Source organism: Solenopsis invicta, chromosome 14 (assembly GCF_016802725.1).
Source record: "Solenopsis invicta isolate M01_SB chromosome 14, UNIL_Sinv_3.0, whole genome shotgun sequence".
Taxonomy (NCBI): Eukaryota; Metazoa; Arthropoda; class Insecta; order Hymenoptera; family Formicidae; genus Solenopsis; species Solenopsis invicta.
The window spans coordinates 9,358,890-9,373,684 of NC_052677.1; the positions used below are offsets into that span (position 1 = coordinate 9,358,890).

Here is a 14,795-nt window from a genome sequence, read left to right on the forward strand (position 1 = left end):
TAGTGCTTTTGAATTGCTCGCTACTTAACGAACCTTTTCCTCGAAAACATCTTACCACAAAAAAATAAAACATATAATTACAGACTATCACGTGCTAGACGCACGACTGAAGAGTGCTTATGAAATTTTAGCTTTACGATGGAGAATATTTTCACAACTTATTAGAATGAATATCGCTAGAGTCGATGAATAATTAAGGCATGTGTATGTCTTTGCATTTTCATAATATCTATGAAGGATCAGAAACAGGTGATGCTTACCAAGCCAACATATCTTTATTTTAAAGGATATTTTAAAGGAAATGCTATAGAATTTGAAAAAGAGGAGAGAAAGTAAAATGGAAGAAAAGAAACGACGGTGAACAGAAAAGAAAAAGAAAACAAAAAGGGAAAATAAAAAATAAAAAAATAAGAATTTTATTTATTTTAAAAATGAGAAAAGAGAAAAACAGAAGAAAAAGAAAGCAGAAAAAAAGGAAAATACAATATCTCTTATTTAACAGTAAGAATGAAAGAAGAAAAGAAGAGGGATCATTTATACTCATTAATTGTATTTAAATTTTGAGAGTCTGGAACTAATTAATTGATTATTTATTACGAAAAAATAAAATTGAAACACATTTGTTTATACAATCATAAAACATCGCTGATATTAGGAAATCCTTAATTAAAGGAGCGATACGGTCGCTCTTCGCGCGCGCGAGTCTCTGAAAATCTATAACTTTTTAAATTTACAATTTCATTAGCAATTTGTTAGGACAATAGTAACGGTATCGAGATCGGCGCGAAGTAGACCAATGCAACCGGAACATTGCGAGCGGAATGATCACTACGGCGTCACGCAACTCAGCGAGGTCGCTGCCAAGGTCGTCACGTGCACTAACCGCCATCACCACCACCACCCTCGCTACGTGGACGTTGGGTCGGCGGGTTTGGGGTGACCGAGGATCACCCTGGCGAATCCTTTCAGTGACCGTTCGCTGGTCGCTGTCTTCGCGAGTTAGTCCTGGCCAGTCCTGACGCAACGAGACTAGGATAATCCGCCAGCTCAGCCAGTTTCGTGGTGGAGTAAATGACCCACGGAGGCTGGCAGGTAGTGGCTTCTGGACCGCAGAACCTGAGAGTGGCGTCTGGGGATGTCGCGTCCCCCTGGCAAGAAGACTTCCTATATGAGCCTGTGGCGTGAATTCCTGCTCTACAACTCGACCGCCAGGAGATTCGGTTTAAACCAGCGTTTAGGAGTAAGTTTCTTCCTTTTTCTGATTAGACAAGAATTTACCGATAGCATCGAAAGTCCACAAATGAGAATATGATAATTTATTTTGTAACAATTGAACGCTCTTTATTAAATAATTAAATATTTAAATTTTTTAGCTTAATTTTATTTTATTCTACGATATTTTACGAATAACGTTAAAACTTTATACTTGAGAAAAATTCCAAGCTTTGTAAATAACGTCTTGTAAAATTTTAGAAGTTGTTTAAAAATTTACAAAGATTAAATATCGTTTAATTACAATTGTATACGTTGATAAAAAATTAATATTTAAACGTGTAATATAGTTTATCGTATATCGAAATGAATTATCATTATCATCAGTTTGCGTCGTTATGTATTCAAGTACGATTTTCATAGCTTTTGCAAACGAAAGGTAACTTACTCTTTCATTCGAATGTCGGCTTTTGTAGACGATGACGCGGCCGAGATGTTATGACGTAATGACAAATGTGGTACGAAGCTTCTTATCGTCGTACCTGAATACTGACAATGAGTCAGAATTTATGTGTGCCTCGCAATATATGCATACCTATATATATTTCTTATTAGATTTATATATATACACATATTTTATGTATATGTATAATGTTTCTTATTTGGTCTGCAGCCAAAGATAATAAATTAAGAAGGAAGAAAATGTTGTCAGCACCGCCACTTAAACGCAAATTTTAAGTACAATTCGTGCAATTTTCAAGATTTACACATTTATTCAAGTTTTTAGTCTTATATTTCATCGACTGACAAAAACGAAACTTCTTAAACTAGAGGACATACGTTAACTAGGTTTTCACCAAGCAACTAATGAACTCTAAAGCCACTCGAGTGTGGATAATGGTAATTTTCGTGACAATAAAATGGAATGAGGACAATATTACTAGGATAAAAAGTTTCCTGCCAGTCTGTTTATTCTTCACTGCACAAAGAATATCTTGTATTCTGCATATTGATCTCTAATTGATTTTTCTAATAATTATTATTGCAAATTTAGTTTTAACAATAATACAATAATTTACTAATTGTGAAGAAAAAAAATAAACTGTAATATTTGACTTGGGCGGTAAATGATTTTTTTTTTTTTAATTAAATAACAAAAAATATGCATTAATGTTAAAGTAACAAAAAATATGAAGAGCATTTTTTTTCAAATTACAATTTATTATTTTCTATTTTGTTATAAAACATTCTTTTATTTTTTTTTTTTCATTTAGTCTGTACACGCGATCAATGACAAAGTTGACAAAGACATGCTAATGAAGTTGAATTTAGAGGACGAATTAGCAACCATTCTGATAGGATCGGGGCCTCAATAAAGAATGCAGTTACGTTGCGAGTGATCCGCGAAATAGTCGAGATCGCGTTTCTTGTTTAAATTACGAATCAAATCGTGCGTCTTTAATTTATATCGCCTTTTTGTTCTATTTGCGTCGTTAATGCGCTGTTTACATTTTGTCGATACTTTACATCTCGAGATGAGGAGAGGCAATCTAAAGTTCACAAGTCGCACGAATGAAAAAACGGTAGTGATGTATGATAATTAATAAAACATGCGATATTTACATATCTCTTCGAGCGATCGAAAGATTGTTTTGATTTTGTTTTAATTTTTATTATATAAATATTGCAATAAATAATACTGAAAAATTTCTACTGCTCTCAGGAATGAATAACGATTGAAATATTCGAGGAGTATGAATAATGAGAGGAATGTTTCGAGAACCGCTGATTCAAGGATTAAGGATTAGTAATTATCGCAATTAAATCCTTTGATTCCAGAAACTCGGTGGGATGAATGTTTCCACGGTGTTTCCTGAAGGATACGTAGAAAATGATCGAGTGCAGCATCATGCATCATCGGTACCCAAGGGGGACGAGGAGATGCCCGAAGAGCAACGAAAGCGACGTGAGTATTACAGTGTCCTTTCGTATTTAATGTTGCACAGAGATAGAAAGAAAGAAAGAAATCTGTACTCTCTAAATTCTTTGGAGTGGAAATCCAGCCAAATAGCCGGATTTTCGCTCTTTTAAAGTGAGATTCCACTCGAAAGAATTCAGAGAGTATCTCAAAACGCGTAAAGCAAGACGATGCACTGATACACTTTTCAAATTTAATGTTTTATTTTAATTTATTCTTTTACATATCTCTAATCTTACTAATCTTACGCGTTGTATCTTGCATTGAATAAGACGCTTATGAGTATAATTCTGTTTTCAAATCAATGCGAATTCACGGATGAGTTACTGATTTAATAGCTAAACCTCGACCCGATACGATACGCTTCATGCGGTTTTTCTGCAGGCAATCGTGTCATTTTATCAATCCTGCGGAAGTTCTTTGAATCATTTACGTGCATAAATATATGAAAATACAAAGAATGCGTTTCCGGCTTGAATATCTTGCACGGCGTTCACCGGCGACGTATCTGCATGAATGCATCACTGCATATCGTTATGCAATTGCATCCAATTAAATGTATCTTAAGAAAGAGACTACGACACAATTTTCCATTTAATCAAGTTGTCCGTCTCTCCGGAAAATTCAAGGTTAAACGTATAAAAACGGAGTAACGCAATTTGTTACGATTTTAATTCTTCATTCTTTCATCCCGAAATCGTGAAGCAAATTACGATATCACGAAATTTTTATAATTCATGTGTTTATTGGACAAAAGTAGTATAAATATTTTTTTTACTTTAACATAAGATCTTTTTAGCATTAGATTCTTATTCAGCGAAAAGAGAACTGCAACTTTATCATTCATGACATACTTCGAACTTCAAGACATATATTATTATATTTAAGTATTCTTATCGAGCGTCGTGCGATAATGATAAAATATTGTTGAATCAATTTTTTAATATTTCGATACACAATGATTTGAACTATAATATTTTTTGCTTATTTACTGATCACAATAAATTCCTATTTTATCGACCGGCTGTATCTGTGCTATGCACGTTTAATTTTGCAGCGCTTTAAATTGCTCTCGACAGATCGCGACTTGCGTGCAATTCATAAAGAGAACGCGACCTGACATTCTTATAATTTAATACAAGTTCGTTAGTTCTTTGAAATAATGTTTCTAAATAAATAGAACAGCCTTATTCAATTAATTTGCAATCGCAGATATTGAACTGTAGATTTGCAACGCGCATCAAATTACATTAAAAATTAACGAGATACAAAAAGTTCCATTTAACTCATTATTGCATTCTTGAAACTGTGCGATGAATTCAAATTTTATTTTCTGAATTTCTTTAATTTATTTGTTGCTTATTTGTTTTTCCTCCAGCGAAAACGCTTGAGATAAAACTTGGGAGTTACGAAACGTTTGCATTCCATTTTCCGTTACACTCTAATTATCGATAATTGTCGAGCAAAACGCGATGCTTATTTTCTCGAGGCTCCTGCGCATTTTTTCTCCCATCTCCGTTTTCCTCGAATTTTCGAAAACCTGGTTACAATTACAACAATTCAAAATTCAATGAAAAATCTCGCATAGCGTTTTGCGCGAGTGTCGATGATTAACGAAATGCTTTCGAGATTATCTAAAATTATTGAACTTAAAATTTCGCGGAATTTACATGTTCTCCCAATTCGTCCTCGGTTTTTCTGACAATTTCCGGAACAGGAAAATTCAATTTTACCCGACAAAGCGATCCCGGCCCGTGCTCGGCCGGAAACGGCGAGTCGGATGCGAAGCGGAAAATTTTGCATTCCACCACGTGGTTGGCGTGCCTCATTTTCTATGCGTACACAATTACAGTGTTCGCGACTGGCTCACGGCGATGGCTTCTGCACGCGCGATTAGCATCGCGCTATTAATGTTATGCGTTCGAGAAATTGCACCTTAACGATTTCGATAATCACCGCGATAATCCGACGACGTGTGTTTATGTGTTGTCAATTCATCGTTTCATGCAAGAGGAAGGTGTTCTTTAATCGCACATTACTCTAATCCCTCGCTCCGTCATTATTCCACTCATCGAGGGGGAGATGTCATTAATTATTTCATCGGGAATATTCCTTAGACACGCTAACCGAGAGAATCCTTCGTTGAAGACTGAGAATTTCCGTGAAAAAAAAAGAGAAGAATTAAATAGGCAAATTTTCTCAATTTAAAGGTAAATGCGAAACCAATAGTTTTGTCGCGTAAAATCTACTTTACGAGCCTTCCGGGAACGTGATGCAATTAAATTTTATAGTGAGACGAATAAACGGAGGAATCTGACGTTAATTCTCGCCGCGAATTAAAATTTAAAATTCTTCGTGAGATCCATTGGAGCGTAAGAAAAAAAAAATTAGCTTTTATTGTTTATCTGCAGTTCTGTAGTGCAAAAAAAAAATTGCCCGCTGTGTGACGCGCGTCGAAATTAATTGAAACTAAATAAATGGAGAAGGTAAATGAGTTTTATAACGCTTTTTTTTTATAATTATACGATAATAAAGGTCAAACCTTACAAGGATTTCGCTGAGCGCACGAGCGAACGTAAAAAAAGTTATGGCGACGACGCCAGTCGATAGACGAGATTTCTCACGGTACTTTTTGTTTCGCATCACAAACGATCGCTTGTCGAGATTCAACGATTTCCGCTGTACCGGCATTCAATTATTATCTTTTACTACGCATCGTTTTGTTACACACGTAGCAGTCGTAACGCACGAAGCTCATTTCGAGGATAAATTTTTGGAAAATCGATTTTTCTACAACAATACGTTTTAAACGTCGCTTTTTAAATACTCTTTTTTTTAATTATGAATGCGAAATGTGGTGATAACTGTACCAAATATTAATAAATTTAATTATTTATTAATAATTATATTTATTTATTAATAATTGATAATAATATTAATAAATATAATAAATATAGCAAACTATAATTTTAAATTGAAGTGAAAATACCTTTGAGGATAATAAAAATGCATTTAATTTCAAGAAATAACGTTATTGTTAAAGTAAATAAATGATTTGTTTAATTTAAAGTAAAGAAAATATTGACGGAAATGTAAAGTAATTTAGTCATCCTATTTTTTTAAAAAACACATTTTTTATTTAAAAAGATTGATTCAAATGAAGAGCTCAATTTATTTCAATTACTTACTACATACGCGAGTTTGCTATGTATTTAACAATCTTTGCTCAGTCTAGAATTATAATTCGTGAAACGTAGAGTTTGACATAAATTTTATTTATCGATGATTGTTACCCTCCAGAGATTTATTAATTATTCTTTTCCGCGATTTTATTATACCATTGAGTTTCTAGAATCATTTTAGATCAATTTAAATAATAATAAATGTCATGTAAGAACGACGTGAAAAACAGGAAAAGTCAAGAGCAATTACTAGATCGAGATTTTTATCGGCCGTCAAATAAATTAATGGCCATTTTAAATAAAATCATTACGACCGAGAGGAACGATATTCCTCTAGTCTAGATCGTTCGTTGTCACACTTTCGCAATGCTAGTAAATCGCGCGAGCGATTAATCAGGCCGGTCAGACAGATGATCGTGCAAGATATAATTTATAAGCGGCATGTTGCACGATATATTTGTACAACGATTCAGGCCGATTAAATTAAAATTTTTCCATACGGCATGTGGATAAATAATAATTCCAGGGGAGAGTTTCCACTGGTCGAAACTCAATTGCATAGTTTAAGTGAAAAAAAACTGTTTCCGCTCCTACGCATCGCGTTATCCTGTAAATACTTGGGGTATTAACGTATCTCGCTTAGCTTCATTTTTAAATTGACGAGAGAAGAAAATATCTCTTGAAGCAAATATCATTTTTAAAAATATGAAAAGGAAGATGTTAAGCGGACCTTGTATCCAAGACGTTCGAAAATAACTTCAGACTTTGAGCTTTCCAGAGACGCGTCTTCCCTTTTTTTTTTTTTATTGTGCTCGTGTAGTAACGCGCGATTTATCAGTCTCGTTGTTTAGAGGTCGCGTTGCGAAAGATGAGGGAATTAAAACGGAGAAAAAAAATCAGTGTGATCTCAACAACGATCAATGCTGCGGTGCAGTGATGCAGCGATTCCTCGATCGCGATGCACGGTCCGTCGCGTCGAATGCCGTCGATGCCATTAAAGCGTTACGGCGTGCCTTGCATTAAATGTTTTCCTCGTTCCTGCAAATTCCCGAACGCGAATTGCATAATCCCGCGCGTTTTTCCGTTTCCCAGAAGAGCGTATAATCGTCCTTCATTCGCGCTATCGCGACAAATCTGCCCAATTATAACAATTGTTCGCCTAATTTCGCACAATTATTTGCATGTGCAACATAAATTACTGCTGCCTACTCATTTTCCAAAAAAGCTCGTTAGTAAGATGGGAAATTTTCTATTTTGCCGAGGAAGTGCATCTTCAACGTAATCGCAATCAATTTATTTGACCGCCTACGCACTCGAATAACCCGTTCTTGCCGTTATACGCGAGACAAATCAAATAAAACTGATTAGGCATTTTAATCACGGAAACGCATTAATTCTAATCACTGAGAGACATTCATCATAAAAGAATTATGACCGAAGTATATTAAAGCGTTCAAAACAACCTGCGCGCCGCGCATCTTTCGATCATTTGAATTGATAAATTTCCGAGTCTTTCAATTAATACTTTTAAATTTATACTTTTACATTTTACTTTTTAATTTAAAACTTTGCATTTAATTTGTGCACATTATTTATAATTGCATACATCTTTTATGCAAATATTTTTTTACAATTTTTTCTAAATATAAATTCAATTTCGTAATTTTTTTTTTATGAGTAACGTGTCTGGCGAAATTTTATTGAGTTAAAATTAAAACTAAAATTTAAATTAAGATGAAATAACATTTGAATGACATTAGCATTAAATTGAGAAGAAAATAAATGTTTTTTTTTTTACATTTTTGATTCTCATTATTTTTAGTTATATCTTCGTTATATTTATAGTTATAATTTCTTCCTGATTATTTAATTTTACTGAGCTCCGATTTGAACAATACGTAAATAATTGCGTCTGATTGCATACAATAATAGCTCCGAGTCAAATCAATTCGTCTAAGCGATGAATTTTTTTTTACAGTTACAACAGCGGTACGACATCGCTTGCGATAATTTATTATCGATAATGACTTTAATATCCTTCGGACTTTGAGCCACACCTCATAAGCTTTTACGGTAATTTCAGCGAGCTTTCAAACGAGAGATCAGAACCATATTATACCCTTCAATCTTCAAATTGAACGGGGTGTGACTACTTAATGATCATTAAATTTTATTATTACTTTAAAATTATTACATTGTGATAACGTGATTCTTGCCCCTTACCATCATGACGAAGAACGTTGTCACAAAATGTTTATAAATATTCTTTTGCTATATGACTAAAGAAAAATTTCTTTGATTCGAAAAAGTTTTTTGACTGTTCCTTTTATTACAATTAAAGAAATAGTTTGTGCAAATCTTTTTTTTCAAAGAAAAAAATTTATTTTCTTTAATAAATCTTTCTTTAATCAAATTTTTAAATAAAAAATATGTTTTTAAAAAATAGGATGACTAAATTACTTTACATTTCTGTCAATATTTTCCTTACTTTAAATTAAACAAATAATTTATTTACCTTAATAATAACGTTATTTCTTGAAATTAAATGAATTTTTATTCTCTTCAAAGGTACTTTCAGTTAAATTTAAAAAAAAGAAGAAGAACCAAGTTAAAGAAACAATTTTATCAATGTAAACATTACTTTTCTCTCTGGGTGTGATATGCCACATCTACAATTGAATTCGAGAAATTACAAGGGGAATCGACGGGGGAGACATGTTTTTTTGAAATACATTCATATGTATTTATAATTAAATAAAACTCAGCCGCAGTGATATACTTGGTTCTCTCGATGTTGTACGATTATTCTCAGCAAGAGCCATCACAATCAACATACCGAGGAGAGCGCGAACCCGCGTAACGCACGCGACATGCCGTGTAACGTACGCGCGCGCGAACGTGGTGAATTTATCGCGGGGTTACGTATGTAAGTTGCACAGGCGTAATTATTCTTGCGCCGGTGGCGCGCGAGAATGTGCAACAAACGCGCACGAGTGCAGCCAGCAGCAATACGACCGACGACGACGCGAGCGTGCGGCGTTAATTGCGGAAGCTATTTAACTGCGGAATCGCTTTGTCACCGCGCAACGACCTAATTAATGCCGTTTAATTGCTATTTGTTACCGTTGCGCCGCGACGGGGGAACCGACGGTGTCTCCTCGGCACAGGCGGCGCGGGCGGCGGCGGTGGCGGCGCAGTGTTTACCTGCCGTGCCAGGTAGCGTTGATAAATGGCGATAACGCGGTGATAAAAACGCGCGATCACGCGTAATATTTATTTTCGGCAAAGCCGTAAAGATTAAGTGAGAGGAGAAGGATTTCGTTTCGTCGATTGTAAACCACGAGGTTTTTCTTTTACAACGTTCGAAGACTCAAAATTTACGATCTCAATTTTCGTCGTAAACTCCTCGACACATTCATTCGCACGGTGATAAGTAAAAAGGAAAAAAAGAAACGAAACGCGAGGCGCGACAAATACTTCGCGTACGTTTCGGCTTTCGGTTCCACGCGCGGTATGTTTATTTTTTTTTTCTCCGTTCCGAATTCGAGAGCTGCTTCGAAAGCTCGCAGGTGTTTTTCTGTATCACACCGTTCTCCGCGCCGCCGCTGTTACGGCGCGACTTATTGACTTAATGCACGTCACGTTCAATTGAATTTTTGTAACGAAAGAGATCGCCACTCGTCGTCACGCCCACGCGCGAGAGCGATTTTTCAGCGCGGCCGTTAAAACGCGCGCCTCTTTACCCGCGCCGTGCCCCGGCGAAAACGAAAGCGGGGAAAGGGAGCGAGATCCCGAGACCGTCTTGGACAGTTCACTGACACGCGATACCGTCCATAAATTCGCGAGCGCGAACGAGAGTGCGCTTTAAAATACGACCCACCACGGCCACGCGCGAACCGACTTATTAATTTATATTATATCGATTTAAAACGCGCGCATATTATACAGCAGGATTTTACAGAGAAAAGTCAGCGGCTTGGTTTCCGCTATTCGATTATACACACAGAAAAAAAATAGTATCAAATTAACAATTTATTGTTTCATATATAAGCAAGAATATAAAAATTTTCTTGGATGAATTTATAATCTTAAACAGAAATAATTTGCTTACACGAAGAAAAGAATTTTCTTTATGTCGGCAAAATTATGTCTGTTTAAGATTACAAATTCTTCCAAGAAGATTTTATATTCTTGCTTATATATGAAACAATAAATTGGTGATTTAATAATAATTTTTTCTGTGCACCGATTCTTTTCACTTGTCACGTCTCTTAAACGCGTCTTTAAACGTGGCGTTAATTCTCCATTCTTATTAATGATATCTGCATACGGTTACTCGATATCCTTCATTTGCTCTTCTTTATTTCCCGGCGCTTAATGTTAGGTTCTCCAAATTGTTCGCAGGTGTCTGTTTTGCATACACGCGCTAAAGTGATCTCAGTGGGTAAACAAACGGGAGGCAGCTTTTATATAAATGAATACGAGACGTTTGTGTGACGAATTTTAAGTGGAAGCGAACTGGAAGCTACCTGTCGAACCATGTTTTCTGTAAATTTTACAATCATAATTTTAGCGAATTACGTAGGAATATAAATTGCAAATTGACGCGCGCCTGTTGCCCGTTAAAGGTCATCTATTCTGCTAAATCAGGTTTGCGGATTCATGAATGATACTGCGGACGCGCGTGCATGGCGACGCAGTTACTTCATCGCGCGTAACGCACGTGCGTCACGCACGTCAAACGTTTTCGCGTGGCACCACTTGTCAGCGAACTTGAGGCCGCACGCGTTTCCTCAAATTACCATCCGAAAGCGTAATTTCCCCGTTATGACGATTAATTAGGAGTGGTGCGTGAATAGAACTTGCGTCCATTGCAGCATAAAAACTGGAACGCAGAAACGCGACGCATTCCGATTGTAAACAAAAGAGACGCGAGTCAACCCAGACAATGCGATGTCGAAGGACAATAACGTGTTCTTGAAACGTCGTGTAATTAGAACACATAATTAGAAGGATGTAAATATATCTAGCGCATCCAAAGTTTCAAATTAATTTTCTTCGAGACGTAAGAGGACTCAAAAAAAAGAGTTACTGTACTAAGTTAATATTTTTAAAAATTAAGTTACGTTAATAACTTATAAAATTAATTTAGTTATGTCAAAAGCTGCAGAGCAAAAGACCAACTCAGTTAAAAGATAAATTAATTGAAAGTTACTTTTGATAAATATTATTAATATTAAATTGAAAAGCAATCATTTTTTTTAAGTACTCAAAACAATTGTAATATGGATCATCAAATGAATTTCATGTTTTATTTGTAAATAAAATTTACATGAAATAACAAAGTAATATTGTTTTTTTTTATGTGAGAATGTATTCTTTTGTCATTTTTTCTCCTTTACATAAATTTTTAATTCGAGCAAAAGTTAATCAGTTACAATTTGTGTGTTTTAAAAATAACTAATCAAAGTTAAAAAGTAATTAAATTAAGTTAAAAGTTATCAACTTTTCCTAACTTTATTATTTAACTTTAATAACTTTAATTCAACCTTGAATTTATATTAAAATGCAATTGCACTCGATTGATTTTAATTGACGAAATAAATATTATCGATTCGATTGAAAATGATTTAACGGCGCTTTATGAAATTAAAGGGAATTTATTTAAATCATGGACCAATAATATTTATTTCGTAAATTATAATCCACGATTGCAAATTTCTTTAATTTCATAAAGCGTCGTCAATTTATCTTAAACTCAATCTATCGCACTTAATATTTCAACGATAATTATCGTAACTCAAATGAAAGGCTATAAATACTGACTTCATAAGAAAAAAAAGATTTTTTACGTCACGATTTAATCAGATGTAGGATTTATGTTAATCTCGGGCCGCGTGTCAAGGGCACGCGCCGCGATTACGCGATACAATGTTAATTCGGGCACCGCGTCCTGACGGATCGAGAGCGACAGGACCGACACGGTTGTACCCCTTCTGCAAGTGCTTCTCTTCTTCATTTCGTTTCTCGATAAGCTCTCGAACGAGCGCAGATCGGCTGCACGCTCGGTTGGGGGCCTCAAAAGAAGAGGTGCCAAGGGGGGCACGCGGACGCGCGCGCGCCATTCAGTGAGAGAGGGAGGATCCCTCGCCGCCGCCGCCGCCGCACCGGTCGGCGAACGCAAGCGATATATGAAGGCGAAACTCGCGCGCACGTCGCCCAGAAACTCTCTCACGTGGTGTGCACCACTCGCGGGTAGCGTAGGAAGTGCGCGATCTCCACCGCTCTTCGTGGTTCCGTCGACGTCCCCCGGGGTGTCTTCTCCAAAAGTTTCCTCTTTCCACGCCGTGCGAACGTACCGCCGCCGTCGCGAGGATCGGTGAAAAGATAATCATCAGAAGGAGGAGGTTGCCGCGGAGGTGCCGTTGAGACAAATCGGCTCGTCTTCATTAGCGTGAAGAACGCCGATTTTCTCAGGGAGATCGAGGAGAAAATTCGACGTGGTGAACCGGGTGGTGGTCGAAGAGCGAATTCTTTTTTTTTTTATCGGAGTGATCATGAGCAAACCGTGGAAAGGTACGTGGCATGGGGGGGGGGGGGAGGGGGAGAAGGTTGAAGGGAGCTTCAGAATGTGTCGACACGCAGGTGATATTGAGCATTTCGATCTTGTTAAATGTGTTCCTCGTATCGAGGGATTACATCGAAGATGTCGTGTCGATGTCAGAAGACAAGAATGTTGCTCTACATGGGTTTGATTAATTATTAATCTTATCGGATCGCGATCGAATTTAAATATTTAACTTCGTTACAGTGTACATTCTGATGGTTCTGACTTTAACTTTACGTACGCTTTGCCTCTGGGGGACACACGTGTGATTCGATTTAATCGGGAAGAGATAGGACTTCGCTAAGTGCGAAGTTAGATAAATTGAAATAAAATCGAGAGTTGTTTACAGCGCAGATTGATGCCGCGAAAAAAACTCGTTTTTCCAAGCCGTAGTTATACAAAGCACGAGCAAAAAGAGCGAACGGAGTCCGAGTTTCTTAAGGATGCGAAAAAGTTTTACGCGTCGGGAAATTTTTTTTGTTGAAAGCTTTTTACAATTTGATTTTTATTTCGACCGAGCTGTAGTAAAAAAAAAAAATGAAGCAGCCGATCAATGCTAATGTTACGTTCGCGAGATTTGAGGTAGTGTTCGTTATGACGATGCGTGTATGCCAAGATATGCGCCGATTGTTGGCATAGATAGTAAATTACACAGGCACACCGCGTGCGAACCTGTCGCGTTGCGATCAAAAACTCAACCGATGTTACGTACGAGACGCGTAACAGCCACGAAAGAATCACCGCTCTTATCTGCGATCTTTTCTTTTCTTTTTCTTTTTTAATTTGAATGCCGTTCTCGAACAAAAGTTTAATTGTTTTTTTTTTTCGCGATTTTAGTTTAACATCTTAAATATTTGAAATTACGAATCTTGAAGAAATGATTTGAAGTAGAGCATTTAAAAGAAAAAATTCAAATTTGAGATTGCAACTGTGAACTCTTCACATTTTTAAGAGACATGATATATACTAATCGGATAAACAGAGTCAAAAAGAATAGAAATAAAAATTGAGAAAATTTACATATCGAAATGTTAAATATGTAATCAATTTTTATCTGCGATCCTTTTTTTTTTAATTTCAATGCCGTTTTCGAACAAAAATTCAATTGTTTTTTTCGCGGTTTTAATTTAACATCTTAAATATTTGAAATTGCGAATCTTGAAGAAATAATTTGAAGACAGTAGAGCATTTTTTTTTTTTAATAAAACTTAAATTCGAGATTGCAACTGTGAACTCTTTACATTTTTAAGAGACATATGTATTCTAATCAGATAAACAGAGTCAACAAGAATAGAAATAAAAATTGAGAAAATTTACATATGGAAATGTTAAATATGTAATCAATTTTTATCTACGATCTTTTCTTTTTATTTTTAGTTTGAACTCCGTTTTCGAGCAAAAATTTAAATGTTTTTTTTCGCAGTTTTAATTTAACATCTTAAATATTTAAAATTGCGAATCTCGAAGAAATAATTTGAAGACAGTAGAGCATTTTTTAAAAATAAAACTTAAATTTGATTGTAAACTCTTCACATTTTTAAGAGACATAATATATACTAATCAAATAAACAGAGTAAAAAAGAATAAAAATAAAACTTGAGAAAATTAACATATCAAAATGTTAAATATGTAATAAATTAAAAAATGCACAAATTATGAGTTAAGATTTAGAATATAAATACTGTGCAAAAATTAATAAGTATTTGAAGCGTGTGTTAACGTTTACGGAATCATCGCGAACGAATATCGTTTCGCAATTGCCGGCCTACTTAAAAGTAGTCCGACATTAGTCCATTGATAGATATTTCGGGAAATT

At 35.6% G+C, this 14,795-nt stretch overlaps 1 protein-coding gene across 3 annotated transcripts in view; it reads left to right on the plus strand.

Annotated features, from left to right (window-relative positions):
- The first annotated feature begins 399 nt into the window (after window positions 1–399).
- LOC105199101 (aquaporin AQPAn.G) overlaps window positions 400–14,795 on the plus strand; it is a 33,740-nt gene continuing 19,344 nt past the window's right edge. The window contains exons 1-2 of one of the 3 annotated variants that reach the window (XM_026139578.2): window positions 400–1,240; window positions 3,052–3,178. In XM_026139578.2, coding sequence (XP_025995363.1) covers window positions 1,136–1,240; window positions 3,052–3,178 — 232 coding nt within the window. In that variant the 5' untranslated portion in view covers window positions 400–1,135. Of the gene's footprint in view, window positions 1,241–2,649; window positions 2,796–3,051; window positions 3,179–12,567; window positions 12,949–14,795 lie in introns of those variants that run through there. The other 2 variants (XM_039457643.1, XM_026139579.2) reach the window with 2 other exon arrangements.